We start from the raw sequence: 18,142 nt of genomic DNA on the forward strand, positions 1-18,142 counted from the left end.
GCTCGGAACCGGCGCCCGGGCCGGGCTCCGTGTGCGTGGCGGTGCTGGGCGACGTGGGCCGCAGCCCGCGCATGCAGTACCACGCGCTGTCGCTGGCCCGCCGCGGCCGCCGCGTCGCGCTGCTCGGCTTCCTCCGTGAGTGCGCCCGGCCTCCCCCGCCCCGACCCCGGGCGGCCGTTAACGGTCGGCGTGTCTCTCACGGCTGCCGTTAACGGACGGCGTCTCTCTCACGGCGGCCGTTTATCCCCCTGCAGAGACGAAGCCCCACGGCGACCTCCTGGAGCACCCGAACATCCGGMTCGTGGCCCTCTCGGAGCTGAGCGCACTGCGGGGTGGGTGGAACCCTAGAAAACCTAAAGAAAAAACATTTTTTTTTTCTTTTTTCTTTTTCTTACCGACTTTCTCGGTCACTTTGCAGTCGGACCGAAGATTTTCCAGTATGTTGTAAAAGTCATTGCCCAAGCGGTGCAGTTGCTATACACGATGTTGAGGATAGATCGGCCATCCTACATCCTGCTTCAGGTATGTTTGTGTGTAATTTTGATAAAAAATGGGTATTGCATTGCACAGCATTTCTTTTGAGCACTCAAGGTTATTTTTCTAATTATTTTAGGGCAGAAGCTGGTAAGATCCATGATGTCAGCCTATTAATAAAAATATGTATTTGGTTTGACTTTCCTGTTGATAACACATGTTAAGACTTTCCGTTAATTTTTCAGCTTTCATACTTCATTGGTATGGATATTAGTGAAGAGAAAATCCTAATGGAAAAGCTTGTTTATTTACTGGAGGGAGGGAGGGGACTTTATCCAGATTTGACAGTAAAATTTGAAATTCCTACCAGTATTCATAGCAAAAAGTAGAGATTATGCAGTTGAAGAACACAAAGTTATCTGCTCATTATGATTCTTAAAAGCAATGTAATTTAAGTCTTCCCCCTACCCTGTCACTATCTTGGTACTTGCCCGGTGTTTCTCTCTTGACCCCAGTCTGACACTATTTGTACTTGTTTTATGTATTAAACAGAATCCTCCGGGTCTGCCTAGTATAGCTGTCGCCWGGCTAGTGTGTCTTGTACGGAGAAGCAAACTCATAATTGATTGGCATAACTATGGATATACTATAATGAGTCTGATTCATGGAAGAAATCACCCGCTAGTACAAATTGCAAAATGGTTTGTATAGTAGTTTTTTATTTACAAGTTTTTCTAGCTTTTCAGAAAACAAATTCTRTAAGATGTCCTTGCTAATTTTATAGGAAGGTAGATGGCAAAGCATGCTAAAAATCCATCTAGGCTGCTTTATTCTATAAAATAATTTATATAATCTGAAAGAATTTCAGATTCTTCAGAGAATTATATTCAGAGAATGATATATTATATATTATATATTATATATTATATATTATATATTATATATTATATATTATATATTATATTATATATTATATGTTTTCTGAATGATATAATATCATTCTGTGACACGAGGGAAGCAGCTTCCAAAAGAAAACCACCCTTACTTTGTGTTGTATATTGTTAAGACTCCCTTCCGTCTTTAATCTTAAAGGTTAATCTTTCACATACATGTGTGTTTACACACAATTACTGTAAAGGATGGGGATTATTGTAATAAGTCCAAGCTCTAAAAAAGCCTGTTTATTTTCAACTTAAGTATGAAATGTTCCAGAACAATGTAGGTACATGAATGTGGTATGTGATCTGTTTGTTAATAAGAAGTTAAAGTCCTGGAAACTTGTATGTTTTTGAGTAGGTTGGAGAATGTCATAGGAATTAACAGATTCATTCATATGGTTAAAATTCTGTAATTTGCATGTGTCTCTTTGCTTAACTTATGAAGTCAGAATAAAACAGACTTTTTATGTATATTTGCAAACTTTGATCTTTTTACTATAATTGCTTCAAGTCCAGTGTCTTTGTTCTTGATTGCTGCTTACATTCCAACCAGTCTTTAATGGTATTTCGGTAGTTGTGTTTCTTGCTGAATACACCTTGCTGGAGATGCATAGAGTGTTTTAATTATTTTGTTCTCAATGCTAACAGAATCATCCTGTATCAGTTTTCATACACTGATGTTATTCCTGTATAAGGAGTCAGTGCATAAGTCGCATATAAATTTCAGTTACTGAATTTTTGTTTGTTTACATTTACTTTTTTGGACTTCATTGTAATTGGCGAGAAGCTGCTACTTGGCTATTGAGATTATCTGTGTGTATTTCCTAACACATATTTCTCTTTTGTCAGGTATGAAAAGCTTTTTGGGCGCATGTCTGACTATAACTTATGTGTCACTAATGCGATGAAGGAAGATCTGTGGGAGAAGTGCAACATCAAGTAAGTCAAATACTTCTAAGGTTGCTCTGTACATACTTGTGATAAGATTAAGATGCGCAGCCCTGATGTTTTCTCTCTCTATATATATAGAAAAATCCTACAAAAACAGCTTTCCCTATTCCTTCCATCACTACTGAAACATGTTAGTTCTGTTGCTTTTTAATGAGCCAGTGAAGTATGAGTGTTTGAGAATCTTCATTGGCTTTCGTAATTAACRCACCGTTGGTTAGAAAGTGGGAGTTTAATGAAACTTTGCTATGAAACTGCCTATAGAGTCAGACTGAGCATTACTATCAATGCATTAACTTACAGTTAGTCTGTTCTTCAGATTATTCTTTTGTGATCGTAGGGCTTTAAAATCAAATCTGTGCAGGCATGGTTATGAAGTAAGTTAAAAAATGAATATAATGACATTTGCAGTTTTGTGGTTGTGTTACATCCTTTGCATATGTGCTTAGGAAGGGACTTTTTGTTACTGGGTTCACTCTAATATGTAAAGTTTTTATTGCAGAGAACTTTAGAAATATAAGAAGTCATAAAAGTCTAATYGTTATTTTGTTTAATTAATTACTTCCCTTCTTACAGTGTTGTAACCTGTCATTCTTTCTTTACAGTTTGCATCTTAGATATATTTTTTTATTTAACTTGTGTGTTTATTTTGTTACAGGGCAATAACTCTCTATGACAAACCGGCTTCTTATTTTAAGGAAACGCCTTTAGAACTTCAACATCAATTGTATATGAAGCTTGCCAAAGTCTATGAACCTTTCAAAGCACAGTCCATGTAAGTAAAATATGCAATTACAGTTCTTAACTGAATGGCACAAAGTTATTGCACTTAGTTAATAGAAATATTTTTGCACAGGATCACAAGTTACAGAAGGGTTTTCATGTCCTCTTGGGCAGGAGATGTGCAAGCTACCTTCATTATCCTTGAAAGAGGACAAAATAAGTAAAATCATTGAATGGTAGCAACACAATTCTTATTATGTAAAATAATATATATATTAAATAGGACTTAGTACAAAGGGAATCTCTACTAGAATATCTGAGGGGTGAAAGGCAGCAGCTGTGTTTCCTCCTCTTCTAGAAGGAATCATGCTGATAGCAGTAGTGTTACTGGGCTCTTGACAGCAATACTAAGTGAAAGATGATCTCTTTGTGATTAGGTATTCCTGTGCACATCAGAATTGCAATAAATATCTTTTCAGAGAATATGAGCAACTGATCTAAACCAAAACACTTGAATATTCTTGCCAGCTAAGCACAGCATTTCCTTCTGTGTTTTTTGGCTGTTTGTGTAGTCCGTATTTAGAAAATTCTGTTTACATAGTACAGAGTCTGTCAATTCGAGTGCTGAGAGGTCTGCCTTTACAGAAATGGATCATAAAAATAGATGTGTGACAAAAGCCAGAGGACGGCCTGCTCTTCTAATCAGCAGCACAAGCTGGACAGGTTTGGAAATAAATAATTTGCTTTTAATATTTAACTACCATTAAAAAAAAAGAGCTATTTTAAAAAATACAGAAAAAAAACCCCAGAGCTATAGTAACAGAAGCTTTTCAGTGGGAAAAGCATATTCCATGTTTAATAATCATGATTTTCTCACATTTCCTAATGATTATTATTTAAAAACAGTAAGTTATTACAAATAATAGTAATATGAATGTCACTAATAAAACCCTCTCTTTCAGAGGATGAAGATTTTTCTGTCCTTTTAAAAGCATTGGAAGGTAGGTTTTAAGGAGCTTGTTTCTGCTATTCAAATGGCTATGGCTGTATTCTAAACAATTATGAAGGACTTCTTGGAAAATAAAATTCCTCTAATTGCCTCTAAATTCAAGCGAAAATACAAATGTATTTGAAAAAGTGCCAGTGGCTTAAGTGTAGCAATTAAAACAGACAACTGGATCTTGTCTGTCTGATGTCCAAAAACATCTGGATTTGATCAAAACAGTTTTTCAGGGGTTATATTTCAAACTAGCTTGCAAACTGTAATTTTACTTTGCAAGCTATTATATGTATTCTCCAGAAGCATTTGAAATTAAGAAAGGTGGAAATATATGTTGATTTATTAGATAATCTTCACAGCTGCAGTTTCTAAATATGTTGAAACAGCTGATTTGGAGTAGTCAAATGATTTATGAATAGTGAATATTTCAAACATTCATGAATTTATTTCTATAACTGCTAAATTTACAGCTCTTAGTAGATGTATGTTTTCAAACATTGCTGCAAGTAAAGTAAGGGAAGTAATGATTTGTAAACTGAGACCATTTGTGGTCAACAAGTGTCCATGTATTAATCAACTCTAAAGTTTTTTTTATCTTCTCCAGATTATGAAGAGTTTATCAATGAGGGAATCAAACTGCCGTCTTTAGTATGTGTGATAACAGGTAATCATTTCTTGGCTTTAGAATTTCTTTCAGTGCTAATATAAAAAATGACACTTCTGTCATCACACTGTGCTAACTTGTCTGTTGATGGTGAAGAGACGGATGAGACTGTTATCTCTTTATGTCTGATTATAAATAAGACTAATAATTTATTTGGACCGTTGAAGCAAAGTAACGTGCCATATTTGTAAACAGGAGAATTTCTCAGCCCACTCATCTCTTACTGCTGTGCATTACTTTAGTTTTGAACGTTGAGATGCTGCAGCAAAAGAAATGTAGAATTCTGATGTTTGGCCTGTTAAACAAAAAAAAAAAAAAAAACATAATGAACTTTAGTTTACAATTAAAGAGAATGTTAACAAAACACTGTCTGTTCTGTCTACATCCCCCTTTTTTTTTTTTTCCAAAACTTATTTGATGAGAGTATCTTTTCCAGAACAAGCAGGCTTGACAGGCCTTTTTGTTAAAGGGCTGATGAAATTGGTTATTAGTTATTTAGCACCAGTTAGCATTGTTTAGGACAAGACTGGAAGATACCAACGGCAAACTTTTCTAATTACTAATTACTATTGCGTTGCTTTCTTTTGGAGGATTATAGCACGTATCTTTCTTGGCACCTTATTTTCAATCAGCCCAATAAAATCACTAATATTTTTTTCCCGTTTTAACAAGGCAAAGGACCCCTAAAAGAATACTACAACGAGCTGATTGATAAACTGCATTTCAAGCATATCCAGATCTGTACACCGTGGCTTGAAGCGGAGGATTACCCTCTTTTGCTTGGTAAATAGTGGATTGCTAAATAGACATGAGGATATGGAAAACAACTTAGCAAAGTTGCAGATAGCTGATCCAAATTTTGCACGGGTGAATACAGTGAGAGAAATTTCTCACTAATGACAGTAGAGAGATAGAATGGTTGTGTTTTTTTCYTTATGCCAGCAAAACTGGCAAGCTTCTGTAACTATACAGTCTTTCCTAGCTATTTTGAGAAGCAGACATAGTATCTGCATTGCTGTTTTAATCTGGTCTTTGCAGTTCTCCACAGGCTGAAATAAAATGTGCCCATTTATGTTGCAGTTTACCCCCAGGATCTGTTCAGTAAAGCGAATCATAAAAGTTTTTGACTGAGCAACCAGAAGTGGTTGAACTTCTGAATTATCATTTCTTTAGAGGAACATTCCCTCAACACATTCCTGTAATAGCATCAAGTACAAGTAAGCCTAATACCATAGTGAATTGCAAATTCAACCTGTTCTACATTTTGAAGGCTTAAAGACTGCTCATTTATGCAGCCAAATACCTAGGTAATTTGGTAGTTTCTGGGTAATAAATATGATATTGTAATTTCTGTTTTGAAATCACTTGAATTGGATGAGGTTGCTAGAGAGCCGTGAAGCACATCTGGTCTACATTCTGGTGGGGTATTCCTATACACCTAACCATCTTAGGAGATAAAGGGGCAGAAAGGCTTCTTAGGATATGTGAAGTTTTAAAATTCCATTTTATATCAGCTTCTCTAGTATGTTTAGAGAAGCCTGGCTAGTTTTAGTACCAAAATGTATTGCATAATATTTTTTGAATGCCCGAAACTGAGTCAGTCAGGATGGCATTGAAAAGTGGCTCATGTTTAGCTCATGTCACCCATAGAAATAAAAAGGTTTATATTGATTAGTAGAGGTGTTTTCAAAGCATTTGGACTGTTTGATTTTGTTGGCTTTTCAGGCTCAGCAGACCTGGGTGTGTGTCTCCATAAATCATCCAGTGGCTTGGATTTACCCATGAAGGTGGTAGATATGTTTGGCTGCTGTTTACCTGTATGTGCAATACACTTTGATTGGTAAGAGCCTGTCTATTCTGATATAGTTTAAGTTGTGTTTAAAAAAAAAAACATTTTAAATTCAGTAAGATAAATGGTAGAAATCAGAGTTGTTCTCGTTAAGATCAGTTAAAAGATATGAGAGTACGTAATGCAACCCATTGCCATAAAGAAAAACCACGGTAATGCAAGTGGATTGGACAGTTTGTTTCTGCATACTTAATTAAAAAATGCTTCCCCTCCATATAGACATGTGTCTGCTCTGTGAAAGGATGAGAGCGTGCATAGTTAGAGGTACAGTTTGTAGTTCTTTGAGGAAACAATGGCTTCTATAAAGAAAAATGTGTTCTTTTTGCTGTAATGTCTTTAACACTGTGACTAGTCAGTAATTTTCTATGTGATTTTTAGAACAGATTGTATCACCTAAAACTAATTATCAGAGAGCAAAAAAAAAAACTTAAGATTACTTGTTGTGCAGCCTAGCATAGTTCAATTGAGTCTCTTTTGTGTGAAAGTTCACCCGTATAATTTTGTAACCAGATATATTTTTGCAACCATGTAACCACCTTATGTTTTTGTTCCTACTGGGGTTTCCCCAGTTATACCTTTCCACCTTTGCCACCTTTCTTCCTCTTCCTCCTGTGCTGGTAGAAGTTTTTGAAAGTCCCATAAACCAGTTCATGGACTGATTTGCCTTGTGTGTTAATTTTAATGCAAAGGTTGTTGCCCTAAGTGGTAATGCATGTCCAAATAAATAGCACCAAGACACAGAGGGCAGTTTGGCACATAATGGTGGACCTGGATAAGATGGTATATAGAAGGGGAAGCAATCTTTAAATTTGCCTGCCCCGATGAGGAATTAAACTCCTATGTACACGCCAAGGATCTTAATGTTACAGATATCGTAGCACAGTCTCTACAAATGCTGTGCTCTGTTAACTTTTTAATTTATTTTTTAATTGCTGCCTTTTCTCTCATATTTTTTTCTATGACTTTTATCCACAGTTTACATGAACTCGTGAAACACAATGAAAATGGTCTGATATTTAGGGATTCAAATGAACTTGCGGAACAGCTGAAGGTAAAAGTTTGACTGATTCTTTTTCTGCCTTGTTGGCTATAACTAGAAAGGTACTTGTCAGCTACCTTTTCATATCTATGTATTTTACATTCCTGGAGGATATTCTTTTGTCTGGTGAATTTAATTGGTCATGTTTTTATTTGTATATGAATCTGAAGCTGTTAGTGAATCAATAACATTTAAAATATTGTCATCTTATCTTGTCTAGAGGGTCAGACCAAGGACCTTTATTTTTATGTAACAATGTAGTTCAGGGTAAAATTAGGAAATACTAGAATGAACCTAAAATTTAATAATGATTACATTTTTAATCTGTGGTTTTTCTTTTTGTTTTAAAAACAATTTACAGTTGCTTTTCTTGGATTTTCCTACACTGGAAGGCAAGCTTGAAAATTTCAGAAGAAAACTTCAGGCATCCGGGCAGCTGCGCTGGGATGAGAGCTGGGACCAGACTGTCCTGCCCTTGTTTGGGCAGAAGGAAGGACTTTTGTGGGGGAAGGAGAGAGTGGGGAAAAATAGCTAATACATTCCTGGAATTGCATAGATGTGATAAATGGTGAATAAACATTTTATGTTATGATTTGTTACAGTTTTTTTTTTTAACCATTTTACCTTGGGACAAGTGTTTAAACACTTTCTTCACAGTTTGAGTCTCTTGTACGAGTTAAAGAGTAGCACTGAAGTTGCAGGTGAGGTCATGCACTGATTGTGTAAGGATTGAGGAAAGCGGTGGTTCCTGCCTTGCCAGCTGGACAACCTTCCTGATCGCTTGGAATTAATCTTTAGAAAGTGGGGAGGGGTTGAGCTACTCTAGGAAGTCATACATGCAAAATCTGTTACTTGTATTGCTTAAAGATTACACTCTGATATAGGTTTTGAGTGTATATATGAAGCAAAACAGTTATACCTGCTGTACATACAGTATACGTTACTTCCTCTTTTTCAGTAAATGATTTAGATGATATAAGGTTTCTTTTCTCTAGAAGTAGGAGATGCTTTTTATTTGGGTGTTATTTGAACTGATGATTGTTTGTATTTTTTTTTCCTTTAACAGTTTGTATTCTTGACTAGTATTGAATATCCTCTTTATATTTTTATTAAGAGAACCATTTAGCTTAAATGTTCTCTTTTTTTTCTTGCAGTGTGTGCAGGAGTATGAAACACAGTCATTGATACATAGCAGCTTTATTGAATGCTGAGAGAAAGGCAGTTCTGAGGACTGTTGGCCTTGTACACTGAAGTAAATGTACCCATTTACCTTGAGAAAGAACATAAAATGTACTCCTATTTGAACAGATGAATAGAAGAGGCAAAAATAGATTATTACAGTACGTCTAATCCAGTAAAAAGGCACTTCACTTTCTGAATGCTTATTCAGGTATAGCCTTGTTTTTATTTAGGTAGTATTCACATGCAGACTCAGTATGTATGGGCTGTTTGCTTCACCATCTTTATGAATTTTTTAAAAATAGATGTCAGTCATTAGAGAAGAAAATGTGTTTAGTTTTATCATACAGTTGCTGCTTGGACAAGTAAAGACAGAATGATGGTTTAGCTTTATTCATTTTCTAGTTCTGCAGGAGTGACAAATATTCCCTGACAGTAAAAAAATAGTTGTGTTCATTTCTGTTACTTGATTAATGGCTGTTTAAGGAAACTGGGCTAGGTGCCCCAAACCTTGCCTGTCTTAGAACTACTCTTTGGCTAATGCCTATTTTGCCATTTTTAGCTATATTTGTTGGAGAGTTTCTGCTGTCTTCCTACATTGTGCATCTGCAGTGTGCCTGAAGGGATTTTTTTTTTTTTTTGAAAATGGAATTAAATATTAGTGCGTCTTATCGCAGGTGCTGTGTGTGCTCTGATTCTTAATTGGAAATGCCTCAATTATTTATCTGGCTATTCTCTCAAGAGCTGGAGCAGTACAAAACACTCTTGAATACAAAAAATTCACTTTGTGACTTCCTATAGTAAGTAGAAGCTTGTAAGAAAGATGCTTGTACCTTAATAAACCAGAAGTTCATTAAGTGAAACAATAGGAAAAAAAAACCKTGCAAAGATGTTTTGAGTCCTTTTTTCCATGTCACAGTGAGTGGGTGTAGTATTTTTTTTCTCATTGCTTAAATGTAGGTGTAAAAAAAGTCTGTCCTGAATTCTTGGTGCCATGACAAAAATAAGAGTGATTTAATTCCTTCTACCAGCATAGGAAAGTACTTCCTAAATACTAAGATGGATATGAAAAATACTTAGCAGTAGTTGGCCAGTGTAAACTGCTATCTTGGCTCACATAGCTCCAGCTTAGGGAAAGTTGTACAATTGAGAAGAGCTCACTATATATCTTGCCTTATTTATAAACTGGAGACAAATGGCAGACATCAGGCCCTCCCTTCGAAATTCCTGGTTCCAGGATGGTGGATCATCGCAGTGAATCCCTCACCAAAGGTTTTAGGCCAGTTCACTTGGTTATCRTTTCATATCTGCTTCTGTCAAACCAGGCAGCCAATTGCTACTCTTCCCTTTCTCTTTCAGCACCACCTTTACCACAGAGACCTGGTTTTGTTAGAAGTGACTGCTGACATGGGATTTGGTTCCACTATTGGGAATGTGAAAATACGAGGCCAAGTTATTTATTTTTAGATTTAAAAAATCTTTTCCTCCTTGCGGTACAGTGCACTTAGACAACGAAGGTTCTCAATATTAAAAAGTATTTATTCTTGTGCAACATGGTTCTGTTCCCTTCTCAGTGTGAGATATCCATCCTGTGATGTTGCAGATGTGCTTCCATTATTTACAAATTGGAATACAGTTGAAACTCTACAGTTCACTTCTGTTGCCTGTGCAGCATCAAAGTGCAGTATGATTAGGGTGCCTTTTTCCTTACAAATCAAAACCGTCAAGGGCAGCTGCTTCTTACACCAGTTTGCAATTACGGGAGGAAATGCAGTGCACTTGGATAACAGTCTGTGCCTACAGTTGTGTCCCTAATGCTACTTATTTGTTTCTGGAATTCAAGATAATGTAGGTATGAAATAGTTCCTGTTGGTCAAAAAAATCTGATTGTATTGGGTTTCTAAAATCTATATCAATAGTTGTAGAATAGTTATGTTTGATTGCAGATCACAGAGGAAAATACTGTTCCTGTGCGTTGGAATAATCTGCCATCCAATCCCAATTTTGTCTGTGGAAAGAAACACGGGAATTAGATTTCTGCTCAAAACAAAATGAAGAACAAAAGTTGTGTGCCAGCTCCTGTAAGAAGAGATCTTTCGGCATGCCGTTCAAGCAACAGGCAAGTGCTTTTGTGTGTGTATTGTTAAACATTAACAGGCACGCCTGTTCTAGGCAGTCAAAATTTTATTAACCAACTGCTGAAGACCAGCTGTACAGCCAGTAGGTTGCAGAAGACAGATTTTTGTCAGTTTGTGAAATTCAACAACCTTCATTATTTCATCTCTTTTGTTTTTAATTCCCTCAGGCACAGTTAGTCAAGGTGAAGTTTTATGCTGCATCTGGAACGTTATTGCAGCAACAGTGCAGCCCAGATATCCTTTGACCTTAACCCTAATGATTTTTCCTATTACCATGAAGCTTGCAATTCATCACAAGCTGGCACTAAAACAAACATGAGTTACGATAGGCAGAATGTAGCAAAAGCTGAGATCCAATCTCCTGATGCAGCCCATGTGGGAAGGTCAGCCTAAGAGCCATGACCTCCACTGGCCTGAGCTAAGGATCAAGCATCTCAGAAAACAGCCACCACTAAAAAAAACAGTTCTTGCTCATTTCTGTTACAGCTTTAGCAACTGGGAAAGAGGCCAAAACAATTGACACATTAAACAAGAAGGCACCTACCAAGTTCAGCCTTGAAGTGATGATACGTGTTGGGATTCCGGACCGTAAAGGCAATGTAGACCTCGGGAGGTTTCCCATCTGCTCCCAAAGTGGAGAGTTTCTGTAGCAGGCCTGTAAGGGCTAATGTTATCTCTGGATCATATACCACATCTGCACAAGAAGAAAGGGCATGGCATTTATTGAGAAATGGACAAAAGTAGGATGAAAACTACAAAATGAAAAGATAAATCATATTCCTCTCTAAGATAAATAAGGTAAAATTGACCATTTATACAATATATCAGCCTGACTGTTCAGTAGTGTGATCCTGAAGTCTGTCAGTCTTGTGTTGAAAACTGACTGATAGAGGTGGTTGTTCATGACACAGAAAGATCAAGATCAAATGCATGTACCGGTGACTCACGTACCAGTTACTCCTGATAAAACATAATAATCTGTGCTGCAGTAGCTAGTAATGGAAAATGATAAATGTATGTAATTTGCCCTCAGTTTTGAATTATCTTACCTTTACGAATCTAGGGCTATTTTGTGCATTCTGTGAGCAGCATGGCATTAACATCTTAACATTAGCTATCAGTGACTGCATTTTAGGCATCTAATGGGGGATGCCTTTAATGACAAAGATGTTTTTTTATTACCTCACCCGAACTGTTAGGCAATTTTTGCTTTGCAAGCTCCAAATCAGGGAATAAAAGCCTACTGCTGCAAATAAGTAACTTCCAAAAACATAACTTTCTTAATATGCTTTTTTCTCTTATGAGACTGCCAAATTTGACCTTTGTAGTTGATTAAGCAGTTGATGTAAGCAACTATTGAATATCTGAAAAAGAATGGTGAAATGAATTGCAAGTACGCGTCGTACTTTCAGATATAACTGAAATGACCGAGCTGTGCACGAGTAGTATTGCATTTTGTCCTTGTTATTTACTTATTGCTGCATGATATCACACAGGGAGGCATAAACAGAAATTGATGTTACCTGCTGCAATGACCACATCAGGTTGAAGATCCACCAGTTGTTTTTCTGTAACTGAACCCCAGTCAAGTTCTGCAACAGTTAGTTTTGGTTTCTGGTAATTCATCCCTTCTACCTTCTGGCCTTGGGACTGCATCTCGATATGATTAGTAGTTTCAGGCTCCAAAACAAAGCCATTCAAACAAATGTTTACTGTCAGCTGTTTGAGAACACTGGGGTGGTAATCACTAAATATATATGCCTTGGGGTTACAGGCTTTGGAGATTGCAATTCCAGTGAAGCCGATACCACTTCCTAATTCCAAAACTGTCCTGAAAGTTAATGGAGTAAAATAAGTTTTAGGAGGATAATTTTAATTATGAAACTAGAACGTAAAATTAATGAAGATGCAATTCTAAGCATAAGAATTAGTTACTGAAATATGTATAGAATTAACATTTCTGGGAGCAACTGGAGACTTATGTAAGATACAGAATGCAGATTATCCAAAGATAAGATTTATAACCAAGCTGAAGTGCCTGTTCCAATGTTATAATGATTATGACAGGACATGGCCCTCAGCTCTCTGTCTGGGTCTGAAGAAATGAAGAACTTCAGTCTCCTGCCTATGGAGAGGGCGTTTCCATCCCTGGAGTGAGATGCATTCCACTCAGCTTTGGACATCTGCAGCATGGTTGTTTTCATCCTGCCTGGTCCAGTTCTTTTCACAGGCAATGAAAAGAACAGAACTTCTACAGCACAATCCATTTACTTATGAGGCAGATACTTAAAATAACCCAGCTGAGTATTTGTTCTTCTTTGCTGGTTATAAACAGAGTTTAGATAATGAGATCAGATGTAGACACCTGCACTACCATCATCTAAAGTTAGGTAAAGTGATTCCCATCATAGAACTAAGTGCGCTAATTAAGGTTATTGGTTTGACAGTGGGGTAGCTGAAATTGAATAGCCTACAGAACAGAGGAGGTCAGACTGCCTGGAGTAACCTGTCTCAAAGTAACCCTGAAGTCTTCTCTGGATTCAGGCTCAGCTGTTGCAGAACAGTCCTGATGAGCAGCAGTCAGTCAAGGGGGAAGGGTGTAGTCATTAGGCCCCAAGGCTCACAGTGTCATGAACAAATCGATCAGCTGCTTTGTGCCATGCTACTACTACCATTAAAACCAGGATAAGGTAGAAGCACTGCTCATTAACCTCTGTGATGTCCTCTGAGATCTTGAGAAAACTACTGTACGATTTCTTAATTTCTTAGAGATTTAAGAATGTTTAGAGAAGGGAAATTAGGACTTGCTAAGACTTCCTTGCTCACATTTAAAAGATAGGCAGTATTTTAAATTTCAGTTCTTTAGGGGGTGAATAATGTATATTATCAAATTATAATCACATAGCTCATTCATGATACTGATGAAAATATATTAGCAGCATTCCCCATCTTTCTACCTGTGATGTGATTGTTACCTGTTACTGAAAACTGTAGAATTCTCTATTGCCCATTCAGCGAGATGAAGAGCAGCGTCCCAAGTGACAAGYCCTGTGGTCCCTTGTGAGATGATTGCCACGTCCTCAGAAAGGGTAATAGATTCTCCTGTGGGCTGCAAGACACATGCAGGAAGAGCAAGATGCATCAGCACCGACAACAAATTGTACAGTTTAAAATCAGTACAAACATCTGGAGAAAGGTAGGAAGCTCTGGATTTTGGGGGGTTACTTTATAAGCCAATTACTGCTTAATTTTAATTCTTTCAAGTGATTTATAATAATGCAATATTGTTTTTACCAGTAAGTAGTTTCTGTAACAATGTGTAGATTCTTCCTTATTTAAAATCTCTGCTAACGTGTCATACAGTTCATCCAAGGGTTCAGCTGCTGTGGATTCATGCTGTGTCAAAGAGAATAGTACAGAGTTTCAGGTAGCAATTTTATCAGTCTTGAAACAGAGACTATACACACATCCAATACTGTTTTAATACATCTTTGCTCCAACATTTCACACTGAATGCTAGAATTCATTTAACAAGAAGACTCCTCACAAGACATAAAAAAAAAGAAGTTTTCAAGCCATATGAAAAGTAAATACTACCTTTTTAATGAGTTCAGTTAAAAAGCATCTTCTATACTTGACAGAAGCAGGATATTGTACACACAGGGGGTGGAGAATAGTCTGAAACAAGGAATCAACAACTGCAGTGAAATCAATTAGCAGGTGAAGATTTTATAAAAGGCAATACAGGGCCAGAGAAGGGAAATGGAGATATTAACCTGGTTCTCTTTGCATCATTTCATGCAGAGTGATTCCATTTGTAGATAAAGAAGTGATACTGAGCCAGAAAATTGTATTTGGTGATTTCTGTTAAGTTTGACAGGGTAGAAATCTGAGGAAGCRAATGCATTCCTCACTTTTCAAAAAGTAAATAGAAAACTGGGTGGGGAAAAAAAAAAGAGCCCAGTTGGCTCCTTCTCATTTTTATTTATGAACTGCTGTCTAAATACTAAGTTTTAACTCAGTAAAAGTGTCTGAATTTTGATGGTGGTTTAGATCACCTCTTTCTTTCTTACTAATAGAGGACCATGAATTAAGTTGCCGAGATTAATTTAGCTGATATGTTTGTGATCTTAAAGACATCAGTGCCCACATAAACACCCTGCTCTGTAATTCTGAAATTCTGATGGGGAGAGGGGGTGCTAATGATGAACAGCTAAATAACAGGAATAACAGAAAGTTTCCTGTTTTGCCAGGCCCAAAGGAAAACTGCTCCGCTTTCCCTATGGATGCAGTTGCCAACAAAAAGCAGGGCAGGGCAACGTTTTGCAGAACGGCAGCTCCGTTTGCTCAGCACAGCTTTGGCTGCCCCTAAAGCGTATCCCTAAATGCCGTGATGCAGGAGTGCGTGTTACCTTGTGCAGTATGTCCGCCAGCAGCGAGGAATCCGGTGAACTCCTCAGTTTTTGTTCAAGCTCCTAAAATAGCAGAGAGGGAGACAAATGAGAATTAACATTCCCCAAGACCGAGCAGAGCTAATTAGAAAACCAAAGCRGCCCCAGTTATACGCGGGGGGGATCCCGGCCACGAGGGCTGCCGCGAGCATCCCCTGCCCGGTTTCACATCGGGGTCTTCCCCGGTTTCACATTGGTGTCTCCTCCCGAGCTGCTGCAAATGACCCTGGCCCCACTCCCTCCAGCTGCGGCCTAGGAGGGGGTGCCGCGGTCCTGGCCTCAGCTCCGGCCCCGCGGCCTGCCCCACCGCGATCCCGACCCCGCTCACCGGCCACGGGAAGGAGGGCAGCGGGCGCGCCGGCAGGAAGCGCCGCTGGAAGGCRAGCGCCAGCTCCTCAGCAGCCGCCATGGCCCGCACCGCCTCCCGCGCCACCACGCAGCGGCCGYGGCCTGAGGGCGGCGCGGGCCCGGCCCCGGGGCCCCTGGCCTCGGCGCACGGGAAGAACCCGGTTAAAAACGGCCAGGCCCTGTGCRCTTGATGCGGATCTCAGCGCCGCTTACGGCCATTTTGCATTCTGCAGCRGTGATCCCAAACACACATAGTGTAAAAACAGGGAGTGGTTGCTGAGAAAAGGGGTGATGTGATCTCCGTGCGCTGTTTGCAGCGTCTCCTCCTCCGTCTGCACAGTGAAAATTCCCTTTTATTGAATGTGCTACCCTTCCTGGATCCAAACAACCTACACGGAGGGGCAGCACAGATATCGGAGCATGCCCAGACCCTGCTTCCTCTTACCAGAGCTAGACATGAATAATGCGCAATGTTTGATATAGCATGCATGCACACAGATGCATTTGTTATTTGTGTGCTTTRAATTAGAAAAGAATTAAGTTAAAATTGTGCATTGCACATGAATGTGGAGAGGATTTGGTTTACTTGTTCATTTCTGTTTAACTGGCTTGGAGATGTGAGGCAGTCGGTGGTTAAAAGAGCTCCAAAGCCCAAATCCAACAGGGGATGTCTGCTCTTTAGTCCCCCCCTTGAAGACTCTGCTGGGGCCAGCGCGAAATTCGGCCGCAGCTGCAGCAAATGTGCAGGACCTGCCCCACGTCCTGCCAATTGCTTGGGCTTTCCCTCCATCTAAGCCTGCCTTTTCAGTGTAGATTTGCAGATTTTYGGGTGTGGAAGGCAGTGCTTCTGCTAAAGGAACAGTCATGAACCTCACCAAGAAAAGACCTGAGCACTGGTGCTCAGCGCACAGGGCAGTACGTAGGTGTACAGTGATAGTTTCATGGGGAATCCGAACAGAGAATTTTGTTATAAATCCTAGAATAAGCTGCTGTAGTTACTTGTGTTTGGTAAAAACAGTAGGCATGGCCTCCTGTAACACATTATGCTGAGACCTTTGAGTTCTTGGCAAGTGCTTTTGGCAAGCTGCCTTGTACTACCAGTGGAGATGTGAAGTTTGCAAATTCCCCCAAATTATTCCCAAATAGATGCCTTTCATTATGGACAGGGCACTAGCAGTTTTATTGTGCTGCATTCAAGAAGTGTAAAAAGTTGTGAATAACTCACCATCAACCAAAAATTACATCAATTTGCACAAAGTTTCTTTCTTACTCTAGGTATAAAAAAGGCATTTCATCACATTGCTTTTTTTCTTAAATACCACTGTTTGTGGCTGAAATGGTGATAAAAGGTATATTTTTAAATATCCATAAATATACCTAAAACCATATTGGTTTACTTTTTCATTTGAAGGGGAGAAGGTATCATTAGATTGAGCAGTGTTGCTTGAGAGATCTTTAGGCAATTTGCTTTCTACTTTGATAYTGTGCCACATATATCTCTTAGCTTTACGCCGTTATTGAGTAGAGAAATAGTTTTCTTGCCTTTTCTTTATAAAGGTAATAATACTCCATAATGAAATTTTAAGAGTAGGTTGATGTTTACATTGCTAGACTATCCTTGCAATAAAAGATCTTTTTCTTCTATGTTTATAGAAGTGTTATTGCACTGGAGTCATCAGAGCCTGGCATTTTATTAGCTTTCTATTATTTCAGTTTATTAATTCCCTGTAGTTTCCTCTACAGAAACGAGTTATTCTGAGTTTACCTCAGGGTCTCTCTAATGCAAATAAATGAGTCTTTTAAGCAATCATCTATTTGCTCCAGACTGGCCAGTGGAGAGGAATAAAATCTTGAAGGTGGTCAAGGCACAGCCTGTGACAGCGTGGAAATGCCACAGCCTTGAAGTAGGTTTCACCTTGATACCAGGACTGCCAGTCCCACAGCACTGGGAATTAGTGGTTGTTCTAAGCATAAGATTGGCTTAAAAAATAGTTTTCAATAGTAAATATTGAGTCTTTATTTGAGGTTTTAGTGTATATTTTGGTGAAGTGCTTCACATTTCCTATGGAACTAGAAGACTTCTCTGAATTTTGCTATTTTTACATGTAAGAGCAGAATTCCTCTTGAAGTTGGCTAACTTGGTYTGCAATCTGGTCTTGGAATATTTTAGGACATTTGTTGGGCACGCAGGCAGGGAATGTTTTCCTTTACTGGCATAAAAACATCCTCATAAAATGCTTTCTAGCTTTTCAGGTCAACTTCTATATTCAGTATTGCAACCTCCTCCTATTTGCAATGCTCTTCTGCATCCTGAACGCAAGGACTGGTACTTGCCGAGTGGCTTTGTTACTGCAGTGAGAGGTGTGCAGCTTCAACAGCAACGCGTGGATG

General features: G+C 38.6%; 2 protein-coding genes across 2 annotated transcripts; one reads left to right on the forward strand and one right to left on the reverse strand.

Moving 5' to 3' along the window:
- Nucleotides 1-56: 56 nt before the first annotated feature.
- Nucleotides 57-9,555, forward strand: ALG1 (ALG1, chitobiosyldiphosphodolichol beta-mannosyltransferase). The gene is made up of 13 exons (XM_026049005.1): nt 57-135; nt 255-332; nt 419-522; nt 1,027-1,175; nt 2,262-2,351; nt 3,019-3,135; nt 3,685-3,806; nt 4,046-4,084; nt 4,688-4,747; nt 5,420-5,530; nt 6,473-6,587; nt 7,572-7,647; nt 7,997-9,555. Exons 1-13 carry the CDS (start codon nt 72-74, stop codon nt 8,168-8,170), a joined length of 1,299 nt encoding a protein of 432 aa, XP_025904790.1. The 5' UTR covers nt 57-71; the 3' UTR covers nt 8,171-9,555.
- A 332-nt stretch (nt 9,556-9,887) lies between these two features.
- Nucleotides 9,888-15,813, reverse strand: EEF2KMT (eukaryotic elongation factor 2 lysine methyltransferase). Its single transcript, XM_026049002.1, has 8 exons — nt 15,732-15,813; nt 15,365-15,427; nt 14,550-14,630; nt 14,247-14,348; nt 13,928-14,061; nt 12,476-12,783; nt 11,497-11,646; nt 9,888-10,822 (listed from the first exon to the last, which is right to left on the reverse strand). Exons 1-8 carry the CDS (start codon nt 15,810-15,812, stop codon nt 10,722-10,724), a joined length of 1,020 nt encoding a protein of 339 aa, XP_025904787.1. The 5' UTR covers nt 15,813; the 3' UTR covers nt 9,888-10,721.
- Between the last annotated feature and the right edge of the window lie 2,329 nt (nt 15,814-18,142).

The sequence above is a fragment of the Nothoprocta perdicaria genome, unplaced genomic scaffold (genome assembly GCF_003342845.1).
Source record: "Nothoprocta perdicaria isolate Ctin4 unplaced genomic scaffold, notPer1 scaffold_59, whole genome shotgun sequence".
NCBI classification, from domain to species: Eukaryota; Metazoa; Chordata; class Aves; order Tinamiformes; family Tinamidae; genus Nothoprocta; species Nothoprocta perdicaria.